At 44.3% G+C, this 25,987-nt stretch overlaps 1 protein-coding gene across 5 annotated transcripts in view; it reads left to right on the top strand.

The window, feature by feature from the left end:
• Nucleotides 1–25,987, top strand: part of ccdc83 (coiled-coil domain containing 83) — a 104,800-nt gene that overhangs the window by 61,325 nt on the left and 17,488 nt on the right. For all 5 annotated transcript variants that reach the window (XM_085998838.1, XM_085998839.1, XM_085998837.1 and 2 more), the window contains one exon: nucleotides 11,331–11,524. In XM_085998838.1, the coding sequence (XP_085854964.1) occupies nucleotides 11,331–11,524 (194 nt within the window). The remainder of the gene's footprint in view (nucleotides 1–11,330; nucleotides 11,525–25,987) is intronic.

Here is a 25,987-nt window from a genome sequence, read left to right as displayed (position 1 = left end):
ACAATGATTTAGAATCAGAATTTTATATCACAGAATGACACCAGTCAGCCCAAAATGCCTATGCTGGGTCTCTGAAAGAGCTATCCACTTAATTCCACTCCATTGCCTTTTCCCATGCCCTCTTGAAATGTACTTATTCAAATAATTACCCTTTATAAGCTTTTATGAATTCTGCTTTCACCAGTTTCTGCTGGGACATAACCCTCTGCATAAAAAGAAATTCTCCTAAACTCTCCCTTTGTTCATTTGATTATTTTAATTTATGCCCTCAAGTTAGCGACTTACCAACTAGTGGAACTAGTTTTTACCTACTTACCTCATCAAATGCTTAGACATGCTAAGTAATATTACTTTTGGGTTGTGAGCATGTCTCTCTGCTCCCTGAATTAGGCAGTCATCTTCCAAACCATCCAGATTTCTGGATTTGGGAGGGGAGTGGGTGGGGCAGTTCTTGACAGATCTTTGGTTCTACTATAACATTATGAAAACGGACAATGGATATTTGCTTAATGTTTTGGGGTTCTAACAAAACATTAAGCAAATATCCATTGTCCGTTTTCATAATGTTATATTAGAAATTGATAAGCTTTATTTGCTGGAGCTGTATTGACACCACTTTTTTTAGATGTATGATGGTCATTCATACTTCTGGATGACAAACTAAGTGTACTTTATTATCCATCACAAATTAACTGGTTTTAACCTTATTTAGCTCCTTAAAAATCTGTTGTGGGTTGATGAATATTTTCTCAGACCTTGAGATACCCTCTTTCTTGCTTTGGATACATCACCTCACCTTTGATTAGAATAAGCACACAAATGCAAATATGTGCAGACAATAGTGCAATTTATCAGACTAAAAAAGTTATGGAACTCATCATCTTCTGTGTTCCCACATGAACTTAATGCAATTGTTTTGATGAATGTTCTTTAAATGTAAAGAATTCTGGAGCATGTTATCAAAGTTGGGTCAGTTTACCTCAAAATAATATAGATGTTTGGAAATAGTTTAGAGAGAAGTGCCATATATAATTCCAAACCTTAAGGAATTAACTTATGAAGAAAGATGGCACCTTACTTTGATTGGAGAAGACAAAGGAGATATGATGAAGACGTTTAGAATAATGAAAGGTAGTGATAAGGTAGAGGTAAGCAGATTATTTAGCTTGAACAGTGAGCACTGAACTTGAGCGCACAATTACAAAATTCACTAGTCTTGATAAGATTAGAAGGTTTTTTTCCCCCTCGACAAGAGTGCTATGTGGAGCAGACTGCCAGAAAAAAGACACAATTCCAGGTCAATACCTGTTCAGAAAGAAAATTGAGGAGTATTCTAATTGTTGATCTATTTAATGCGCATTGGGGTTAGGAAGAAAGTAGAGAGATCTTAAGGGGAAAACAGTCTACAATTATGGCAGTCATTCTATTGTACCTCAATTCAATTCAGCCAACAAACAAAGCAACATAGTTGTACAGTGCTCATGTACAGAAAGATGTCTAAGCATCTTATAGGGCGTGAAAATGGCAAACAGGAGGGAAAGGGGGAAAAAAGTTGCAGGGTAGTTGAAAGAGCAATTCAAGAGAAGGATTTGTAGGAGAGATGTGAGAGATGTTACTAGCCTAGCAACCCAGAGGTAATGAGTTCAAAATCACACTATTAGAAAGTTATGAAACTGATCACCATCTACCATCCCCCTCAATTGACAGATCAGTACTCCTCTATGTTGAACATCACTTGGAGGAAACTCTGAGGTGACCACCACCAAGAGTGTCTGTTAGTACCACCAGAGATCGCACTGGCAGAGTCCTGAAGAACATAGCTACCAATCTTGGCCTGTGATAGGTGATGAGAGAACCAATATAAGGGAATAACCTGCTTAACCTCGTATTCGCCAACTTACCTATTCTAGACAATATTATTCACATTGGCAAAGTAGAAGTGACCATCACACAGTCTTGTGAAGGCAAAGTTAAGTCATCACTGAGTATTGTGGCACTACCACTGTACTTAGATGTGTCCTTACTGTGCCATATTTGTCAGGTTGGGTATGTTAGAGGTTTTGAGGGAAACGAAACAAAGAAGTAATCTATAGAAGTGTAATCAAAAAATGGACACTGAGTTAGCCGAGGAACTAATAGGAGGGGTGAAAAAATGTTTGGTCAAAGAGGTAGGTTTTTAAGGGTGGTCTTAAAGGAGGACAGGTTGATGGAGAAGTACAGGGATTTAGGGAGGGAATTCCAGAGTATGGGGCCTACATGATTGAAGGTACAGCCACCAATAATGGGACAAAAGAAAAGGTGATGCAAAGGAGGCCAGAGACAGAGCAATGGGGAATTCGGGGTTTGGGGGTTGTAGGGCTGGAGGAGCTTCTAGAGAAAGGGAGAAGTGAGGCCATGAAGGGATTTAAATATGAGGATGAGAATTTGAAATGCTGAGAGATCAATGTAGGTCAGTGAGGAAAGGGATGATGGGCAAGCGGTACAGGATGCAGGCAGACAAGTCATGTATGAGCTGGACTTGACAGAGGGTGGAGGATGGGAGGCCAGTCAGGGGAGCATTGGAAGAGTTATATCTGGAAGTTTCAAAGGCATAGAGGAGGGTTTATAGCAACAGTCGGGCTGAGGCAGGTAATATTAGGGAGGTAGAAGTAGGTAGTCGTTATGGTTAAGAGGAAGGATATAGGATTGGAAGCTCAGCTCAGGGTCAAACAGTACACTGAGACTTCAAACAGTTTGGTTCACTCTGAGACAGTGACTGGGGAAGGGGATGGAGTCATTTGCAAAGGTACGGAGCTTGAGGCGAGGCTGAAGATGGTAGCTTTGGTCTTCCCAATGTTTAGCTGAGGAAATTGTGGCTCATTCAAAAGTGGATGAGGGTCCGTCTCACAGCACAGAGGCAGTGGTAGAGGTGTAGAGCTAGGTATTGTCAGCTTGAATATGGAAGCTAACCCAGTCTATGGATGATGGCACCAAGGGGCAGAATGTAGATGAGGAAGAGGAGGGGACCAAGGATAGATCCTGAGGACATTGGAATTAATGGCAAGAGGGTTGGAAGAGAAACCACTACTGGAGATGCTCTAGCTACAATAGGCAAGAGTAGAATCAAGCTAGAGTTATCCCCCCCTGAGCTAGATAACAGAGCAGAGGCATTGGAGGAGGATAGAATAGTTGATTGTGTCAAAGGCTGCAGAGAGGACAAGGGGAAATAATCCACCACAGTCACACAGAATGTTGTTTGTGACTTGTGTTATGGGAAAGGGGAAACCTGATTGGAGATTCAAGCAGGAGTTAACACAATATAAGAAATGGGAGCAGAAGTAGGCAATACGGCCCTTCGAGCCTGCTCCGCCGTTCAATAAGATCATGGCTGATCTACCTCAACTCCACTTTCCTGTCCAAACCCCATATCCCTTGTGGGAGAGATAGGCACGGATTTGACGGGCAGCAATACAGTCAAGAACTTTGGAAAGGAAAGGCAGATTGGAGATCAGGCAGTAGTTTGCACATACAGAACAATCAAGATTTAGGTCACCTGTCCTAATGGCTCCTTCTTTGGCTTGGTGTCAATTTTTGTCTGATTACGCACCTTTGAAGCGCTATATAATCATAGAATGGTTACAGCACAGAAGGAGGCCATTCGGCCGGTCGAGCCCGTGCCGGCTCTCTGCAAGAGCACTTCAGCGAGTCCCACTCCCCCTCCCTTTCTCCGTAGCCCAGCAATTTTTTTTCCTTCAGGTACTTACCAATTCCCTTTTGAAAGTCATGATTGAATCTGCCTCCACCACCCTTTCAGGCACTGCATTCCAGATGCTAACCACTTGCTGTAAAAAAAGTTCTTCCTCATATCGCCAACCACCTTAAATCTGTGTCCTCTGGTTCTCGACCCTTCTGCCAATGGGAACAGTTTCTCCCAATCTACTCTGTCTAGACCCTTCATGAATTTGAATACCTCTACCAAATCGCCTATCAACCTTCTCTGCTCTAAGGCGAACAACCCCAGCTTCTCTAGTTTATCCACATAACTGAAGTCCCTCATCCCTGGAATCATTCTCGTAAATCTTTTCTGCACCCTCTCTTAAGGCCTTCACATCCTTCCTAAAGTGCAGTGCCCAGAATTGGACACAATACTCCAGTTGAAGCTGAACCAGTGTTTTATAAAGTTTCATCATAACTACCTTGCTTTTGTACTCTATGCCTCTATTTATGAAGCCCAGGATCCCGTATGTTTTTTTAACCACTTTCTCAACCTACTCTGCCACCTTCAATGATTTGTGCTCATATACCCCCAGGTCTCTCTGTTCCTGCACCCCCTTGAGGATTGTACCCTTTAGTTTATAGTGTCTCTCCTCATTCTTCCTGCCAAAATGCATCACCTTGCAATTTTCTGTGTTAAATTTCATCTGCCACGTGTCTGCCCCCTTCCACCAGCCTGTCAGTGTCTTCTTGAAGTCTATCATTATCCTCCTCACTGTTCACTATATCTCCAAGTTTTGTGTCACCTGCAAATTTTGAAGTTGTGCCCTGTACTCCCAAGTCCAAGTCATTAATAGATTAAGCAAAGCAGTGGTCCTAGTACCGACCCCTGGGAAACACCACTGTATACCTTCCCCAGTCCGAAAAACAACCGTTCACCACTACTCTCTGTTTCCCCGTCACTTAGCCAATTTCGTATCCATGCTGCCACTGTCCCTTTTATTCCATGGGCTTCAACTTTGCTGGCAAGCCTATTATGTGGCACTTTATCAAAAAGCTTTTGGAAGTCCATGTACACCACGTCAACCGCATTGCCCTCATCAACCCTCTCTGTTACCTCATCAAAAAACTCGATCAAGTTAGTTAAACACGATTTGCCTTTAACAAATCCCTGCTGGCTTTCCTTAATTAATCCACACTTGTCCAAGTGACTGTTAACTTTGTCCCTGGTTATCGTTTCTAAAAGCTTTCCCACCACCGAGGTTAAACTGACTGGCCTGTAGTTGCTGGGTTTATCCTTACACCCTTTTTAACGATACAGTGAAACGAAGTGGAGGAAAAGGACTGTAAAAATAAAAGAAAAAGTGGAGGAAAAGGACTGTAAAGAAAAATAAATAAATAAATAACAAAATGCCTATGCTAACCGGAGCATTTGGACCATTTGATGAAACGACGGAGCAATGGAGTGCTTATACAGAGCATTTCGGATTTTGTGTGACTGCAAATGGCATTAAAGATGACGTGAAAGTGGCGACGTTCCTCAGTGTGATCGGAGCAAAAACATTTGGCTTGTTACGGAGTTTGATGCACCCGGATAAGCCCGGCGCTAAGACATATGATCAGATTGTGGAAGTTTTGGAAACAGATTTCGCACCCAAACCGCTGCTGATTGCCGAGAGGTTCAGGTTTCACAAATGAAACCAAGGGGAGGGTGAGTCCATAGCTGAATATGTTGCAGTGTTAAAGAAGCTAACTGAGCATTGAGAGTTTGGTGAAACTCTAAATGACACTGTCCGTGATAGGTTTGTGTGTGGATTAAGATGTGAAGCAACACAGAAGCGCTTGCTCACTACTGACAAACTGACGCTTAAATCAGCAGTGGAGCTCGCTGTGTCTATGGAGTTAGCAGCTAAAGATGCACAGCTGTTGGGGTCTGCAACAAGAGTGCACAGGGTAGCAGCTACACTGGATAAACATGCAAAGGGAGCCAGAGAGTGTTACAGATGTGGAAGGTCAGGTCATCAGCCATCTGACTGCTGGTGTAAAGACCTGACCTGTCGGAAATGTGAAAAGAAAGGACACATTGAACGTGTGTGTAAAGGGCAAAGCAAGCAATCCTACACAGAGACACACAAAAACAAACAAGGAAACACATCCAACTGGCGTTCTAAAAAGAAAAACCTACACATGGTGAAACAAGAACAGGAAGACAGTGACACAGACTCTGATAGGGAGCTGAATCTCCATGTGTTAACGGTGAATGGAGGCTCATCAGGCAATGGAGGCTCATCAGGCTATGGAGTCACTCCACTACTAGAGGGAATACCAGTCAAAATGGAGCTGGATACGGGGGCCGCTGTCTCCTTGATTTCAGAGAAGCTACTCAAAGAAAAACTGAACCACCTATCACTGACGCCGGCCAAGCTCATTTTAAAGACCTACACTGGGGAAACCGTCCCTATGCTGGGCGCTGATGTTAAGCGCTCACAATTACAACATCAAATACTGGAGGTCAGCAGCACATGGCAATGCGGATGGATTGTCAAGACTTCCGCTGCCTGTGCCCTCTGAAGGCTGTGAGCAGAAGATTTTCTACTTTGACATGGTGAGCAATGCCCCTGTCACGGCCCGGCAGGTCAAGAAAGAGACCAGAGTGGACCCCACTCTATCCAAGGTGCTGGATCGGGTGATGCGAGGAGATGGATCACGGGTGTCAGACGCACCACCTGAGCTCCTACCTTACCTGTCAAGAGGGAAGAAGTTGTCTGTCACGTCAGGATGCCTCCTTTGGGGCATGAGAGTGATCATACCACCAAAGCTGCGGAAACATGTCCTCAACGAGCTGCACTCAGGACATTGTGGTATTGTCCGGATGAAGGAGCTGGCACGAAGCTACTTCTGGTGGCCCGGTCTGGATCATGAAATTGAAGTTGAAGCGAAATCATGCCCATCATGCGAGACAACCAGGGATATGCCAAGAGCAGCGCCACTGCATCCATGGGAATGGCCGGCGACACCATGGCAACGGATCCATCTGGACTTCGCTGGACCAGTGGAAGGAGCGATGTTCCTGGTCGCGGTGGACTCCCATTCCAAATGGCCGGAGGTTGCAGTAATGTCCACTACCACTACGGAGAAAACCATCGAGACTCAGAGAGATGTTCGGGCGATTTGGTCTGCCGGAGCAGATCGTAACCGACAATGGAACACAGTTCACATCCCAGGAGATGGAGGAGTTCCTCGAGCAATGGAATCCCGCACATGTTCTCCGCGCCTTATCATCCATCCACAAATGGATTGGCGGAGAGATGTGTCAGAACGCTGAAACGCGCATTGAAAGCGGCAAGAAGTGATGCTCCTCTAAAGCAGCGCCTGAATGCTTTCTTGCTGAAATACCGAAACACGCCTCATGCTACGACTGGAGCATCTCCTGCTTACCTACTCATGGGAAGGCAGCTACGGACACGCCTTGACCTGCTGAGGCCAACGTCCACAGAAGCAGTGGTGCACGCCAATCAGCAGGATCAAGTCAGCAGACGAGCTCCGAGGTCCAAAGAACGACACTTTGTGGTGGGGGGGCAAAGTCCTCGCGCGTAACTACACCACCCCGGAGCGGTGGGTCCCAGCTACGGTCATCCAAAAGACGGGCCCCATTTCATACCGAGTCCGCACCGGAGACGACCGAACATGGAGACGGCATGTAGACCAGTTACTGCCAAGACAGTCGCCACAGGTAACCCAAGAAACAGAGGATCAAGGACCTGCTGGGGGCTCCAGCAGGGACTGGTCGTCTGACCCTGAGATGGTGGCACCATCCACTCTTGTGCCATTGAGGGAGGAAGCCACGCCTGTAGGGTCATGGGAGAGCCAGCCAGAGCCTGCTCCTGAGACTAGGCGTTACCCCCAAAGAGAAAGGCAGCCTCCAGAGCGCCTTAGTTACAGTTAGTGCTAACCTGTGGGCATGGGGTAGAATAATCCCCAGGGTTAGCGGAATGTAGAGGCAGTCTACCCTCTCTTCCAAAGTTATAGTCATTTTCAGTTATTCTGTTTTGTGGACATTCTATTTTAAGGGGGAGGAAATATGTTGTGTATTTTGAATGTGTATTAGAATTGTCCCACATGGGATACCGTAGTGGTGATTTGCAATGCACTATGGGAAATGTAGTGCATTGAGTGAAGAAGCACATTGTAAATAAAATGGCCGTTAACTAAACTCTCCACCCCGGAGTCCTTCTTAATTGTTATATAGGTAAGAGTATAAAACCCCTTGAGACACAACAGAACAAGGGTGTATCCGTGTGTTAATGGAGACACGGAATGCAGGAGTTGGTTTAACAGGTGTTTACTGAACAAAGTCTGGAGGTAAACTAAAAGATAAAAGACGCTATACAGGCTTATATACCAGAGTGGTCACTACCAGTATTACAGTACACAGGGGCTCTTAAAGGTACATACACTACAATTTGCAATTCTCCAGTCCTCTGGCACCACCCCCCGTATCTAAGGCGGGTTAGAAGATTATGGCCAATACCTCTGCAATTTCCTCCTTAACCTTCCTCCACCCCCTAGGATGCATCCCATCCAGTCCTGGTGAATTATCAACTTTAAGTACAGACAGCCTTTCTAGTACCTCCTCTTTATTAATTTTTATCTCATCCAGTATCTTCACTACCTCCTCTTTCACACTGACTTTGGCAGCATCTTCTTCCTTGGTGAAGACAGATGCAAAGTGATCATTTAGTACCTCAGCCATGCCCTTTTCCTCCTGAATCGGCCCCACCCCCCTCTTACTACCCTTGACTATTTATATGCCTATAGAAGACTTTTCAATTCCCTTTTATGTTAGCTGCCAATCTATTCTCATGCTCTCTCTTTGCCCCTCTAATTTTCTTCTTCACTTCCCCTTTGAACTTTCTATATTCAGCCTGATTCTCACTTGTATTCTCAACCTGACATCTGTCATATGCACTCTTTTTCTGCTTCATCTTACTCTCTGTCTCTTTTGTCATCCAGGGAGCTCTGGCTTTAGTTGCCCTACCTTTCCCCCTCCTGGGAATGTACCAGGACTGTACCTGAACCATCTCCTCTTTAAAGGCAGCCCATTGTTCAATTACAGTTTTGCCTGCCAATCTTTGATTCCAATTTTCTCGGGCCAGATCAGTTCTCAACCCACTGAAATTTACCTTCCTCCAATGAAGTATTTTTACTCTAGATTGCTCCCTGTCCTTTTCCATAGCCAATCTAAACATTATGATACTATGATCACTGTCCCATAAATGTTTCCCTACTGACACTTGCTCCACTTGACCTCCCTCATTCCCCAGAACCAGATCCAGCAATGCCTTCTTCATTGGGCCGGAAACACACTTCTGAAATTCTTCCCCCGCTCTGCCTTTTACACTATGACTAGCCCAGTCTATATTAGGATAATGGAAGTCCCCCTACTCTATAGTTCTTGCAACTCTTTGTAATTTCCCTACAAATTTACTCCTCTATATCTTTCCCACTAGTTGGTGGCCTATAGAATACACCTAGTAGTGTAATGGCACCTCTATTATTTCTTAACTCTAACCAAAAAGATTCTGTTCTTGACCCCTCCAGGACATCCTCACTCTCCAGCACTAACATTCTTCTTAACCAATACTGCCACCCCACCTCCTTTCTTTCCTTCCCTGTCTTTCCTGAACACCTTCTATCCAGGAATATTTAGTACCTAATCCTGCCCTTTTTTGAGCCATGTCTCCGTTATCGCCACGACGTCATATTCCCATGTGGCTATTTGCGCCTGCAGCTCACCAACCTTATTTACCACACTTCGTGCGTTTACACACATGCACTATAAACCTGTCTTAGACCTTCTTGTATTCTCTCTTAGTCTGAACCCACCTAATGCCTTACTATTTCCTAGTCTATAGATATCTGTCTCTCCTAATCCTTTGTGCACTTCGTTTCTCCTTTCTAATGCTACATCCTGGTGCCCATCCCCCTGCCAAATTAGTTTAAAACCTACCCAACAGTACTAGCAAACCCCACCCCGCGAGGACATTGGTTCCGGCTCTGTTGAAGTGCAATCCGTCCGGTCTGTACAGGTCCCACCTCCCCCAGAACTGGTCCCAATACCCCAGGAATCCCTCCCTCCTGCACCATCTCACCATCTCTCCAGCCACTCATTCATCTGCTCTATCCTCCTATTTCTATACTCACTGGCTCGTGGCACAGGGAGTAATCCAGAGATTACTACTTTTGAAGTCCTGCTTTTTAATCTCTTTCCTAGCTCCCTGAAATCTGACTGCAGGACCTCATCTCTTTTTCTAACTATGTCGTTGGACCACAATTTCTGGCTGTTCACTCTTCTTCCCCCCCCCCCCCAGAATGCAAGTTGTTGCTGTTAACCTTTTTATGTCATAAGATCAGAGTGGAGCTGTTTGCTGATGATCCCATTGTTCAGTTTCAGTCACAATTCCTCTGATAATGAAGCAGCCTATGCCACCCTAAAGCATGACCTGGATAAAATAGATGCTTGGGCTACCAAATGACAAGTAATATTTGTGCAAATGTACCAGGACATCACCTTCACAAACAGGAGAAAGACCAGCCATCTTTCCTGAACTTCAATGGCACCACCATCAGCATCTTGGGGTGGGGGTGGGTGCAGGGGTCACCAGAAGCTTAAATGGACCAGCCATATCAACACTGTAGCTGTAAGAGCAGGGCAGAAGGGTACTCTGCAACAAAGTGATTCCCCTCCTGAACCCTTAAAATCTAACATCTAAAATAATCATCACTCACATGGATGGGTGCAGCCACATCAACATTCAAGAAGCTCAACCCCCATCCAGGACAGAGCAATCGCTTGATCAATTCCCTTGCCACTAGACTCAATATCCATCATGTTGCCTTGCAAGTGTCATCCATATCCCAGGAATAAATTCAAAGAAAAAGTTGTAATGACTGAACAAGTAGCCACCAATGATGGAGATGGAGGAGCTGGGAACGGGAAGTAAACCCATGTCAGAGGACCAGATGGTGTGTGAGGGGGCTCTACAGCTAGGAGATCACTGAGGTAAGGTAGGGTGGAGACATGGTGGGATCTGAAAAGAGGCAATGATCTTTAAATTAATTTGCTGGGCTATAAAGAGGCATACTTAGATTACTGTGCTCAGTTCTGGTCTCCCTATTACAAAAAGGATGTAGAAGCACTGGAGGAAGTACAAAAAAGATTTACAAGGATGATACCAGAACGGAGGGTACAACTATCTGGAAAGACTGAACAGGCTGGGGCTCATTTCTCGGGTGGGGGGGGGGGGAAAGACTGAGAAGTGACCTGATGGAGGTCTTTAAAATTATGAAGGGATTCGATAGGGTAGACATGAAGATGTTTCCACTTGTGGGAGAGTCCAAAACTAAGGAACCATAAAAGGCCTCACTAGCCAGGTTTATTGAAGCCTGCCCACCTGAAGCCAGGTTGAGACTAACTAACTCAACAAGACCAGGCATCGAAGCTGTGATCTTCCTGGCTTTCATAGATCAGCTACTCATTGCTTTAACTCACTTAGCCAATGCTCCAGCATTTTTTAACATTAATATGTCCCCACAGCCATATTCAAAGTTAATAATTTTTATTGATGTTCTTGCAGAGATCGATGATGTCGACTCCAACCTACCAAAACCCAAGAGTGCAACACTTCTAGCAGTAGAGAAGAAAGTTTCCTCAATGCAGCCATATTTTAAAGAGGAAAAGACAGAAAGTGATGAACCACAGTTCCAGTTAGGCAAGTCTGTGTCACAGAATCTCACCTATTTGCTGCAGGAAGACGAAAAATGCTTTCAGGTTAGTTAAATCAATTAAAAGAAATTTAAGAAAAACTATAGCCATGACCTGCAACACTGCCCCACAATACTTCAGGTACAAATATCTAATATGTAGTCCAAGGTTGGCATTTGTAAACACTTTTTATATACATAGAGCACTTGGAAAGCTTAGTCTTGAATATATTTTTATACCAGTTAATGTCAAGAGTGCAAAGATGTGTATTCCTTTTTGGTTTAATATTGTTCAGATATACATCAGCATGTTACCATTTGAGTTGAGTCATGGCAGCGACAGCGGCGAGAGGATAAAGAGCGGCCCGAGAGCGGAGCTGACTTAAAGCAGCGGCAGCGCAAGGCTCCAATTCAAAAACAACATCAAAGATTAACGTCACAGGAGAGCAGGTAGATGATTGGTTGGTGAGTATTACAGCTCTTTTTGCTCTCCAAGTTAGGGAAGGGGGTTAAATTAAGAGCTGAGAAACTGTAACTTGCCAGTACTTATTAAATTAATAACTTAAACTAAATAAAATAATCAAACAATAAACCTAAAATATCGATTGAATAAAATCTTTAACTAATTAATTATTAAATAAAACAAGGTTAGAGATGGCAGGGCAGGTGGTGTGTCATAACTGCAACATGTGGGAGTTTGTGGAGAGCATTGCGATCCCGAGCAACCACATCTGCAGTAGGTGTCTGCAACTCGAGGAACTTCAGCTCCGAATTATTGAGCTGGAGTACGAGCTGCAGACATTGTGATGCATCAGGGAGGGGGAGAGTTACCTGGACACTGTCTTCCAGGAGGCAGTTACACCCTTTAGGTTAAGTAGTACTTTAGAGTTCGTCAGTAGTCAGGGACAGGAAGGTGTGACTGCGAGTCAGGAAAGTATGGGGATCCAGGATGTAGTGATGGAGGAGCCTCAGCCCTGGACCTTGTCCAACAGGTACGAGGCACTTTCTATGAGGAAAAGGACTGCAGGGAGGATGGGCAAACTGACCACGGCACTGTGGTACAGGGGGCCATCCAAGTGGGGGGAGAAGGAAGGAATGTGGAAGTAGTAGGGGACAGTATAGTCAGGGGGATAGATACTGTTCTCTGCAGCCGTGAAAGAGCGTCCCGAAGGCTGTGTTGCCTGCCAGTGTTAAGGATATCTCCTCGCGGCTGGGGAAGAACTTGGAGAGGGAGGATCCAGTTGTCGTGGTCCATGTAGGAACCAACGACATAGGTAGAACTACGAATGAGGTTCTGCTGAGGGAGTTTGAGGAGCTAGGGTCTAAATTAATAAGCAAAACCATAAGGGTAATAATCTCTGGATTACTACCTGAGCCATGCGCAAATTGGCATAGGATCAAGCAGATCAGAGAGTTAAATGCGTGACTCAGAGTGGTGTGGGAAAATGGGTTTCAATTCATGGGGCACTGACACCAGTACTGGGGAAAGGGAATTATTCCGTTGGGACGGACTCCACTTAAACCGGGCTGGGACCAGCATCCTGGCAAATCGAATAACTAGGTCTGTAGATAGGCTTTAAACTAAAAAGGGGGGGGGGGGGGGGGGGGAGGGGTCAGGTGAGGGGAAATTTAGAAATCTAAAGAGAAAGGTCAAGGCAATAGAGTAGTGTAGCAATTTGGGTAAAAAGAAGCAGAGTGTGACAGGAAGGGACAGAGAGTTTAATGGTAGCAGTGCAGCAGAGAATAAAGGTCAAAGCAGGGAATAATGGTAAAAAAATATAAATTAAAGGCTCTTTATCTGAATGCATGAAGCATTCGTAACAAGATAGACCAACTAGTGGCACAAATAGAGATAAATGAGTTTGATCTAATAGCCATTATTAAGACCTGGTTGCAAGGTGGCCAAGGTTGAGAACTAAATGTGCCAGAGTACTTGACATTTCGAAAAGACAGATAGAATGGAAAAGGAGGGGGAGTAGCCCTGATAATAAAGGATGACATAAGGACAGTAGTGAGAAAGGATCTCGGCTCAGAAGATCAGGAAGCAGAATCAGTATGGGTGGAGATAAGGAATAACAAGGGGCAGAAAACACTGGTAGGAGTAGTATATAGGCCCCCTAACAGTAGCTATACCGTTGGACAGAATATTAATCAAGAAACAGTAGGAGCTTGTAACAAAGGTAATGCAATAATCTTGGGGAACTTTAATCTTCATATAGACTGGACAAATCAAATTGGCAAAGGTAGTCTGGAGGACGAGTTCATGGAATGCATTCGGGACAGTTTCCTAGAACAATATGTCATGGAACCAACCAGGGAACAGGCTATTTTAAATCTTGTATTGTGTAATGAGACAGGGTTAATTAGCAATCTCATAGTAAAGGATCCTCTGGGGCAGAGTGATCATAATATGATAAAATTAACGTGAAATTCTGAGAGTGACTTGCCTAAGTCCGAAACTAGAGTCTTAAAAGTAAGTAAAGCCAATTACATAGGTATGAGTGGCGATTTGGCTAAGGCAGATTGTAAGAATAGATTAAAAGGTGTGGCGGTAGATAAGCAGTGGCTAGCATTTAAAGAAATATTTCATAATTCTCAACAAAAATACATTCCATTGAGAAACAAAAACTCCATGGGAAAAGTGATCCAACCGTGGCTAACTAAAGAAGTGAAGGATAGCATTAGATTGAAAGAAGAAGCTTATAATGTTGCAAAGAATAATAGTAAGCCTGAGGATTGGGAGAGTTCCAGAAACCAGCAAACGTTGACCAAAAAATTGATAAAAAGGGGAAAAAATAGAATGAGGAAAAAACTAGCAAGAAATATAAAAGCAGATTGTAAGAGTGTCTACAAGTATGTAAAAAGGAAAAGAGTAGCAAAAGTAAACGTTGGTCCCTTAGAGGCTGAGACAAGAGAAATTATTATGGGGAATAAGGAAATGGCAGAAATGTTAAACAAATATTTTGTATCTGTCTTCACAGCAGAAGACACAAAAACCATATAAAAAATGGTGGGGAACCAAGGGTCTAATGAGGGTGAGGAACTTAACGTAATTAATATAAGTAGAGAAAAAGTACTAGAGAAACTAATGGGAATAAAAGCCGACAAATCCTCTGGACCTGACGGCCTACATCCTAGGGTTCTAAAAGAGGTAGTTGAAGAGATAGTGGATGCATTGGTTTTGATTTTCCAAAATTCCCTAAATTCTGTAATGGTCCCAGTGGATTGGATGGTCGCAAATGTAACACCACTATTCAAGAAAGGAGGGAGAGAAAAAAGAGGGAACTACAGGCCAGTTAACCTGACATCAGTCGTCAAATGCTGGAATCCATTATTAAGGAAGTGGTATCAAGTCACTTAGAAAATCATAACATGATTAGGCAGAGTCAACATAGTTTTATGAAAGGGAAATTGTGTTTGACAAATTTTAGAGTTTTTTGAGGATGTAACTAGCAGGGTCGATAAAGGGGAACCAGTGGATGTAGTATATTTGGTTTTCCAAAAGACATTTGATAAGGTGCCACATAAAAGGTTATTACACAAAATTAGGGCTCATGGGGTTGGGGTAATATAGTAGCATGGATAGGGGATTGGTTAACGGTCAGAAAACAGAGAGTAAGGATAAACGGATCTTTTTCAGATTGGCAGGCTGTAACTGGCAGGGTGCCGCAAGGATCAGTGTTGGGCCTCAGCTATTTACAATCTATATTAATGACCTAGATGAAAGTACCGAGTGTAATGTATCCAAGTTTGCTGATGATACAAAGCTAGGTGGGACAGTAAGCTGTGAGGAGAACACAGAGTTTGCAAAGGGATATAGATGGACTAAGTGAGTGGGCAGTAAGGTGGCAGATGGAGTATAATGTAGGGAAATGTGAGGTTATTCACTTTGGTAGGAAGAACAGAAAAACAGATTTTTTTAAATGGTGAGAAACTTTCAAATTTTGGTGTTCAGAGAAATTTGAGTGTCCTCGTGCAAGAAACACAAAGTTAGCATGCAGGTATACAGCAAGCAATAAAGAAGACAAATAGCATGTTAGCCTTCATTGCAAGGGGGTTGGAGTATAAGAGTAAGGAAGTCTTGCTACAATTGTACAGGGCCTTGGTGAGACCACACCTGGAGTACTGTGCACAGTTTTGGTTGTCTTATCTAAGGAAGGATATACTTGCCTTGGAGGCTCACTAGATTGATTCCTGGGATGAGAGGTCTGTCCTATAATGAGAGATTGTGGAGAATGGGCCTGTACTCTGGAGTTTAGAAGAATGAGAGGTGATGTCATTGAAACATACAAGATTCTGAAGGGGATTGACAGGGTAGATGCTGAGAGGTTGTTTCCCCTGGCTGGAGTGTCTAGAACTAGGGGGCATAGTTTCAGGATAAGCGGTAGGCCATTTAAGACTGAGATGAGGAAGAATTTCTTCACTGAGGGTTGTGAATCTTTGGAATTTTCTGCCCCAGAGGGCTGTGAATGCTGAGTCTTTGAGTATATTCAAGGCTGAGATAGATAGATATTTGGACTCTTGGGGAATCAAGGGATATGGAGATCGGGCAGGATAGTGGAGTTGAGGTCGATGATCAGCCATGATCTTATTGGGTGGCGGAGCAGGTTCGAGGGGCCGTATGGTCTACTCCTGCTCCTATTGCTTATGTTCTTATGTCATAAGTGGAAACCTTGACAAGCATCAGAACTTAATTCCAAAATTACATAATGGGGAAACAAAAACATCAGCATTGTGAAATTTCATTGTCATGAACGGTCACCTTGATTTCCAACAGACGCCTTCATTATAGTGGCACTGTGAGCTGGCTTTATTTTACCAGCAGTTTTATTCTAGTATTCGCCAGCTTTCCACAATGTTTTATACTTTAGGGAATTATTATTCTTTATAATGGAATTAGCATCATCTCCTATGTAAAATGTTCAAGGCCGTAAATCAAACGTCATAAATACATGCAACAAAATACAGATTTTACAAATGCAGACATTCGTACAATCTGTAGTCTATCCTTAAATTACTCTTGTAAAATGCTATAAACCCTAGCCATAATGTTTTGAGGTTTGATCAAACTACATGAATCTATGCTTAAAGTTTTGTAAAAGCACTTCGAATTTTTTGTTAGTTCATCTCTGATTTGCTGACATTTCTAGGAAATAAACGCTTTTGGAAATAAACGTTTTTGGAAACCATTGTAACCACTTTGTTACTGTTAAATATTAACTGCTTATGCACTGAGTCAGTGTTCCAAATCATGATTCAAAAAATGACTTTAAAAAAAAACACTAATCCCCTCTCTTGTCATGCTTTTCATGATGATTTTCCAACATACAACAGAATAAAATTAAGTTGCTGATCAGATTTCTGAATTGTATCTCTGTCCATACATAGACACTGCTCAGCCTTCAAATTTCTGTTTCATTTTTAAATCTAACTAATAGACCCCATTTTTCTTGTCCTGGGACTGTGATGATTGACCTTCAACCACCACAACCATCTTCCTTTGTGCTATGTATGACTCCAGCCAGTGGAGCATTTTGCCCCTGATTCCCATTGACTTCAGTTTTACTAGGGCTCCTTGATGCCACACTGTCAAATGCTGCCTTGATGTCAAGGGCAGTCACTCTCACCTCACCTCTGGAATTCAGCTCCTTTGTCCATGTTTGGACCAAGGCTGCAATGAGGTCAGGAGCCAAGTGGTCTTGGTGGAACCCAAACTGGGCATCAGTGAGCAGGTTATTGGTAAGTAAGTGCCGCTTGATAGCACTGTCAATGACACCTTCCATCACTTGGCTGATGATTGAGAGTAGACTGATGGAATTGGCCAGATTAGATTTGTCCTGCTTTTTGTGGACAGGATATACCTGGGCAGTTTTCCATATTGTCGGATAGATGCCAGTGTTGTAGCTGTACTGGTCAATCATATCAAACACTGTGGGGAGGTTGAGAAGGGATAATGCATTGTGACTGAGGATGTTATTCGTGGCTTTGGCCAGGTGGAAACCAGACTTGAAGGATTCGAACAGAGTGTTTTGGGAAAGATGAACAGAGCAGAGAAATTATGACTTTTCCAAAGACCTTTAGAGATGAAAAAGATATTTAAAAACCCATACCAAGATTTTAAATCCAAGATATTGGAGAATAAGGAGCCAGTGCAGATCAGCAGAGACAGGGGTCACAATTTATATTAACAATTTAGACTTTGGAATCAAAAACACTATTTTTATATTTGCGGATGACACCAAATTTGGGGGGGAATAGTCAATACTGAGGAGGACTGCAAGAAATTACAAGAAGACAATAATAAACTTGCAGAATAGGCATATAATTGGCAAATGAATTTCATCACAGATAAATGTGAGGTATTACATTTTGGTAAGAAAAATAGGAAGGTCACATATTACAGGTACTTGGAAAATACAAATCTAAATGAGTTAGAAGAGCAAGTTATCAGGAAAGGATGAACAGGCTGGGTCTCTTTTCTCTTGAAAAGAGAAGGCTGAGAGGTGAGCCAATAGAGGATTTAAAAATTCTGAAAGGTTTTGATAAGAGTAGATATAGAGAGAGCGTTTCCACTTGTGGGGAAGAGCAAAACTAGAGGGCATCAGTATAAGGTAGTCACCAAGAAATCAAATAGGGAATTCAGAAGAAACTTCTTTGCCTAGAGAGTGCTGAGAATGTGGAACTCGCTACCACAGGGAGTGGTTAGAATCATAGAATGGTTACAGCACAGGAGGCCGCCATTTGGCCCATCCCCAGCTCTCTGCAAGAGCACTTATAAGAACATAAGAAATAGAAGTAAAAGTAGGCCATTCGCCCCCTCGAGTCTGCTACACCAATTAATAAGATCATAGAGTCATAAGGGCACAGAACGAGGCCATTCGGCCCATCGAGTCCGTGCCGGCTCTCTGTAGAGTAATCCAGTCAGTCCCATTCCCCCGCTCTATCCCTGTAGCCCTGCAAGTTTATTTCCCTCAAGTGCCAAAACAGTCTCCCCTTGAAAACATTGAGTGTCTCTGCTTCTACCACTTCCGTCAGCAGCAAATTCCAGGTCATCACTACTCGTTGCGTAAAAAGGTTTTTCCTCACGTCCCCCTGTATCTCTAGCCCAAAACCTTAAATCAGTGTCCCCTAGTCCTTGTACCATCAAATAGTGGGAATAGCCTTTCCCCATCTAGCCTATCCAAACCCGTTATAATCTTGTACACTTCTATCAAATCACCCCTCAACCTCCTTTGCTCTAATGAAAACAAATCCAGCTTCTCCAACCTGTCCTTGTAGCGAACATCCCCCATCCCCGGAACCATTCTGGTAAATCTCCTCTGCGCCCTTTCAAGGGCCTTCACATCCTTCCTAAAGTGTGGTGACCAGAACTGGACGCAATACTCCAGTTGTGGCCCAACCAGCACTTTATAAAGGTTCAGCATAACTTCTCTTCTTTTGTACTCAGTACCTCTATTTATGAAGCCCAAGATCCCATATGCTTTGTTAACCACTCTCATATGTCCTGCCACCTTCAGGGACCTATGCACATTAACTCCAAGGTCCCTCTGCCCCCGCACATGCTTTAAAACTGTGCCATTAAGTGTATATTGCCTCTCCCTGTTCCTTCTGCCAAAGTGCATTACCTCACACTTCTCTCTATTAAATTTCATCTGCCACTTGTCTGCCCATTCTGCTAGCCTTTCTATGTCCTGTTGCAGTCGATTGGTATTATCCTCAGTGTTTGCCACACCCCCAAGTTTGGTGTCATCGGCAAATTTAGAAATTCTACTCTGTATTCCAATATCCAGGTCATTCATTTATATGTATCTCAAAAAAAGCAGTGGTCCCAGCACTGACCCTTGGGGAACACCACTGTCTACCATCCTCCAGTCTGAAAAACAGCCATTTACAGCCATGAAAGGGTGGAACTGAAATAAATCAGCATTTGTAGGGAAATGGTGTTAGGAAAATTGATGGGACTGAAGGCCGATTAAATTCCCAGGGTCTGATAATCTACATCCCAGGGTACTTAAGGAAGTGGCCCTAGAAATAGTAGATGCATTGCTGGTCATCTTCCAGAACTCGATAGACTCTGGAACAGTACCCATGGATTGGAGGGTAGTTAATGTTACCCCACTCTTCAAAAAAGGTTGCAGAGAAAAAGCAGGGAATTATAGACTGGTAAGCCTGACATCGGTAGTGGGGAAAATGCTCGAGTCCATTATAAAAAATGTAATAGCAGAGCACTTGGAAAACAGTGACTGGATCGGACAAAGTCAACATGGATTTACAAAAGGTAAATCATGCTTGACTAATCTACTGGGATTTTTTGAGGATGTAACTGGTAAAATAGATACGGGAGAACCAGTGGATGTGGTGTATTTGGACTTTCAGAAGGCTTTCGATAAGGTCCCGCATAAGAGATTAGCGTGCAAAATTAAGGCACATGGGATTGGGGGCAAGGTATTGACTTGGATAGAGAACTGGTTGGCGGACAGAAAGCAAAGAGTTGGAATAAACGGGTCATTTTCCGAGTGGCAGGCAGTGACTAGTGGGGTACCGCAAGGATCGGTCCTAGGACCCCAGCTGTTCACAATATATATTAATGATCTGGACGAGGGAATTGGATGTAATATCTCCAAATTTGCAGACGACACAAAGCTGGGTGGGAGGGTATGCTGTGAGGAGGAGGTCATGAAACTCCAGTACGATTTGGACAGGTTAGGTGATTGGGCAGAAACATGGCAAATGCACTATAATGTGGATAAATGTGAGGTTATCCACTTTGGTGGCAAAAACAGGAAGGCAGATTATTATTTGAATGGCAATAGATTGGGAGAAGGGGAAGTGCAGAGAGACCTGGGTGTTCTTGTGCACCAGTTGCTGAAGGTAAGCATGCAGGTGCAGCAGGCGGTTAAGAAGGCAAATGGAATGTTGGCCTTCGTAGCAAGAGGGTTCGAGTACAGGAACAAGGATGTCTTGCTACATTTGTACAGGGCCTTGGTGAGACCGCACCTTGAGTATTGTGTGCAGTTTTGGTCGCCTTATCTGAGGAAGGACGTTCTTGCCATGGAAGGAGTGCAGCGAAGATTCACCAGGCTGATACCTGGGATGACAGGAATGACGTATGAGGAGAGATTGTGTCGATTGGGCTTATACTCACTGGAGTTTAGAAGATTGAGAGGGGATCTCATCGAAACCTATAAAATTCTGTCAGGCCTGGACAGACTAGATGCTGGAAGGATGTTCCCGATGGTCGGGGAGTCCAGAACCAGGGGTCATAGTCTAAGGATAAGGGGTAGGCCATTTAGGACTGAAATGAGGAGGAATTTCTTCACCCAGAGAGTGGTGAACCTGTGGAATTCTCTGCCACAGAGGGCGGTGGAGGCCAGTTCATTAAATATATTCAAGAAAGAGTTGGATATATTTCTTAAGGCTAAAGGGATCAAGAGATATGGGGAGAAGGCAGGGACAGGGTACTGAATTTGGATGATCAGCCATGATCTCATTGAATGGCGGAGCAGGCTCGAGGGGCCGAATGGCCTACTCCTGCTCCTATCTTCTATGTTTCTATGTAACTCGCTGTTTTCTGTCCATAAGCCAATTCCTTATCCGAGCTGCCACTGACCCACCTATTCCATGAGCCTCAATTTTGTTAACCAGTCTTCTATGTGGTACTTTGTCAAATGCCTTCCGAAAATCCATGTAGACAACATCCATTGCATTCCCTTCATCAATCCTCTCTGTTACTTTAATCAAAAAATTCAATTAGATTAGTCGAACACGATCTTCCTTTTACAAACCCGTGTTGGCTCTCCTTAATTAGTTTAAACCTTTCCAAATGCCCGTTACTTTTTTCCTTGATTATTGTTTCTAAAATTTTACCCTGTAGTTACTATGATTGTCTTTACACCCTTTCTTGAACAATGGTGTCACATTTGCCACTTTCCAATCCTCAGGCACCTCCCCCGCATCTAGGGAAGAATGGAAAATTATGGCAAGTCCTTCCGCTATCTCCTCCCCCAATTCCCTTAGCAACCTGGGATGCAAGCCATCTGGACCAGGTGACTTGTCCACTCAACATACCCAGCCTTTCTAGTACATCCTATCTATCAATTTTCATCCCTTCCATTGCTTCTACCTTTTCCACTTCTACCGATATTTTGTCAGCATTCACCTCCTTAGTAAACACCGATACAAAGTACTCATTGAGTATTCTAGCCTTGCCCTACGCCTCTAAGCATATATCACCACCTTTGTCTCTAATAGGCCCCACCCTGCCTCTTACTACCCACTTACTTTTTACTTGCCGGTAGAAGAATTTTGGGTTCCCTTTTATGTTAACCGCCATTCTACTCTCATTCTCTCTTTGCCAATCTTATTTTCATCTTCACATCCCCTCTCACCACCTTGTATTTGGTCTAGTTCTTTTTTGAAGAATTCACCTGACAAGCATCATACACCCTCTTTTTTTTGTTTCATCATCTTCTCTATCTCCCTCGTCATCCAAGGAGCCCTTGTTTTGGTTCCCTTACCGTTCGTTCCCTCTTGTTGGAATGTACCTAGCCTGTACTTGGAACATCTCCTCCTTAAAGATCACCCATTGTTCCATTACAGTTTTTCCTGTCCGTCTTTGTTTCCATTTTACCCTGGCTAGATCCTTTCGCATCCCATTGAAGTTGGCCCTATTCCAGTTTAGAAGTTCCACTCTAGATTGTTCCTTGCTCCTCTCCATTGCTAAGCTAAATCCTATGATACGATGATCACTCGTACCCAAGTGTTCTCCCACAGACACTTGGTCGACCTGGCCCACCTCATTCTCCAGCACCAGATCCAGCAATGCCTCCTTCCTAGTTGGGCCAAGAGCATATTGGTCAAGGAAATTCTCCTGAACACATTTCAGAAATTCCTCCCCCTCCTTTCCCTTTACCCTAGCATTATCCCAATTGCTATTTGGGTAATTGAAGTCCCCCAATATCACCACGCTACAGCTCTTGCATATCTCTGCGATTTCTCTGCAGATTTGCTCCTCTACCTCCCTCTCACTATTTGGAGGCCTATAGAATACCCCCAGTAGCGTGATCATATCCTTTTTGCTCCTCAACTCTAACCAAATGGATTCTGTCCTTGTTCCCTCAAGAACATCCTCTCTTTCCAACACTACAATGTCTTCCTTAATCAGCACTGCCACCCCACCTCCCTTTTTTCCTTCCCGATCTTTTCTGAACACCTTGTACCCTTGAATATTAAGTGCCCAGTCCTCACCGTTTTTAAGCCAGGTTTCCGTTATTGCCACAACATCATATTGCCACACGGCTAATTGTGCTTGTAGCTCACCAATCTTATTCACCACACTTTGTGCCTTTACATACATGCATTCTAAGTCCATTTTCAAATTTTTGAAAACTTAGCCTGCTCCTATCTAATATGGTACTACTTCTACCTCTAGGACTACTTTCTTCTCTAGTACTATCCAACAAACTCACTCTTTTATGCACCTTATTCCTCTTTTCTACTCCTATATGCTGATGCCCATCCCCCTGCCAAGCTAGTTTAAACCCTCCCCAACAGCACTAGCAAACGTCCCCGCGAGAATATTGGTCCCGGCTCTGTTGAGGTGTAACCCGTCCGGCTTGTACAGGTCTCACCTTCCCCAGAAATGGTCCCAATGCCTCAGAAATCTAAAGCCCTCCCCTCCTGCATCATTTCTCCAGCCACGCATTCATCTGTTCTATCCTCCTATTCCTGTACTCACTAGCACGTGGCACCGGGAGTAATCCAGAGATTACTACCTTTTGAGGTCCTGCTTTTTAATCTCTCTCCTAGCTCCCGAAACTCTGCCTGCAGTACCTCATCCCTCTTTCTGCCTATGTCATTGGTACCGATGTGAACAACGATCTCTGGCTGTTCACCCTCCCCCCTCAGAGTGTCCTGCAGCCGCTCAGGGACATCCTTGACCCTGGCACCAGGGAGGCAACATACCATCCTGGAGTTATGTCTACAGCCGCAGAAACGTCTGTCTGCTCCCGTAACTATTGAATCCCTGACCACTATTGCTCTTTCACTCTTTCCACCCCCCCCACCACCAGTACTCAGAACAGAATACTGGTTGGAGAGCGCAATGTACTCTGGGGTCTCCTGCACTACCTGCCTGGTCCTCCTCCTCTGTCTGGCGGTCACCCATTCCCCCTCTGCCTGCATACTCTTAAGCTGCGGTGTGACCACCTCTGGGAACATGCTATCCACATAAATCTCAGCCTCGCGGATGCACCGCAGTGACTCCAGCCGCCACTCAAGCTCCGAAACCTGGAGCTCAAGTTGCTGTAGCTGGTGACACTTCCCGCACGTGGTCGTCCAGGCTCCACGAAGCATCCAGGACTTCCCACATGGCACAAGATGTGCATTCCATGGGACTGAGCTACCCTGCCATGCCTCAGAAATGAACTTAAAATTTAACAAAAACCACTCCCAGCTACTCGCCAATCAGCTCCTTCCCTTGTGCCGAGGTCACTTTTTTTACTCGGACGTCACTTTTTCAAAAACTGCCTCTGTTGAGTTTTAACTGGTCCGCTCTCGCTGCACTCCCACCCGGTCTGCTCCTTCCGGTCTCAAGCTCCTGCCGCTCGGGACTGCTCCTTTTATCTGCTCCGCTCTCGCTGTGCTCCCTCCAGGTCTGCCCTCCATGGCTGATCATCTATGTTAACTCCACTTTCCTGCACTATGCCCATATCCCTTGATTCACTTAATATCCAAAAATCTATATCGCTGTCTTGAATATACTCAACGACTGAGCCTCCACAGTTCTCTGGGGTAGCGAATTCCAAAAATTCGCCACCCTCTGAGTGAAGAAATTTTGCCTCATCTCAGTCCTAAATGGCCGACCTCTTATTCTAAGACTGTGACCCGTGGTTCCAGACTCCCTAGCCAGGGGAAATATCCTCCTTGCATCTACCCTGTCAAGCCCGTAAGAATTTTGTATGTTTCAATGAGACCACCTCTCATTCTTCTAAACTCTAGAGAATATATCACAGAAATCACAGAAACCTCACAGTGCAGATAGAGGCCATTTCGGCCCATCGAGCCTGCACCGACACATATCCCACCCGATCCCCGTAACCCCTACACCAACACATATCCCACCCTATCCCCGTAACCCCACGTATTTAATCCCCCTAACACTAAGGGTCAATTTTATCATAGCCAATCAACCTAACCCGCACATCTTAGGACTGTGGGAGGAAACCGGAGCACCCGGAGGAAACCCACGCAAACACGGGGAGAATGTGCAAACTCCACACAGACAGTCACCCGAGGCCGGATTCGAACCCGGGTCCCTGGCGCTGTGAGGCAACAGTGCTAACCACTATGCCACCGTGCTGCCTAGGCCTAGTCTACTCAGTCTCTCCTCATAGGACAATCCCCCCATCCCAGGAACCAGTTTGGTGAATCTTTGTTGCACTCCCTCTATGGCAAGTATATCCTTCCTTAGGTAAGGAGACCAAAACTGTACACAATACTCCAGGTGTGGTCTCAGCAGGGCCCTATATAATTGCAGTAAGACATCTTTACTCTTATACTCAAATCCTCTTGTAATAAAGGCCAACATACCATTTGCTTTCCTAATTGCTTGCTGTACCTGCATGGTAACTTTCAGTGATTCATGTACAAGGACACCCAGGTCCCTCTGACCACCAACATTTCCCAATCTCTCACCATTTAAAAAAACTCTGCTTTTCTATTTTTCCTACCAAAGTGGATAACTTCACATTTCTCCGCATTTATATTCCTTTTGCGATGTTCTTGCCCACTTGAAGCCGCTTTGTATTCTCCTCACAACCTACATTCCCACCCAGCTTTGTATCATCAGCAAACTTGGATATATTACATTTGGTCCCCTCATCCAAACCATTGATATAGCTAGTGAATAGCTGAGGCCCAAGCACTGATCCTTGCGGTACCCCACTAGTTACAGCCTGCCAACCCGAAAATGACCCATTTATTCCTACTGTTTTCTGTCCGTTAACTAATCCTCAATCTATGCTAGTATATTACCTCCAATCCCATGAGCCCTAATTTTGTTTAATAACCTCTTGTGTGGCACCTTATCGAATGCCTTCTGAAATTCCAAATACACCACATCCACTGGTTCCCCCTTATCTATTCTGCTAGTTACAAGCTCAAAAAACTAACAGATTCGTCAGACATGATTTCCCTTTCATAAATCCGTGTTGACTCTGCCCAATCCTATTACAGGAAACTTTTTTTTTCATCCGGGACCGGCGTGGTGCCGGTTGATCAAAAAGTCCGGATTACAGCGAGGTATACTTACCAAGGTACGAGAGCCCCGTACACGGCCACAGGTGCAGGAGCCCTGGTTACACGGCACTTGTGCAGGAGTCCCGGTTACACGGCCACAGATCCAGGAGTCCCTGTTGCACGACCACAGGTGCAGGAACCCCGGTTACACGGCCACTAATATATAGTAAAACTTACCTGAACCTACTCTTGAATTTTGCCGGTTAATAGAGTTTCCTGTATTATTTTCTAA

The sequence above is a fragment of the Somniosus microcephalus genome, chromosome 10 (assembly GCF_052327205.1).
Source record: "Somniosus microcephalus isolate GS21.2 chromosome 10, FLI_Smic_1.0, whole genome shotgun sequence".
Classification (NCBI taxonomy): Eukaryota; Metazoa; Chordata; class Chondrichthyes; order Squaliformes; family Somniosidae; genus Somniosus; species Somniosus microcephalus.
This window is presented reverse-complemented; position numbering and strand designations above follow the sequence as displayed.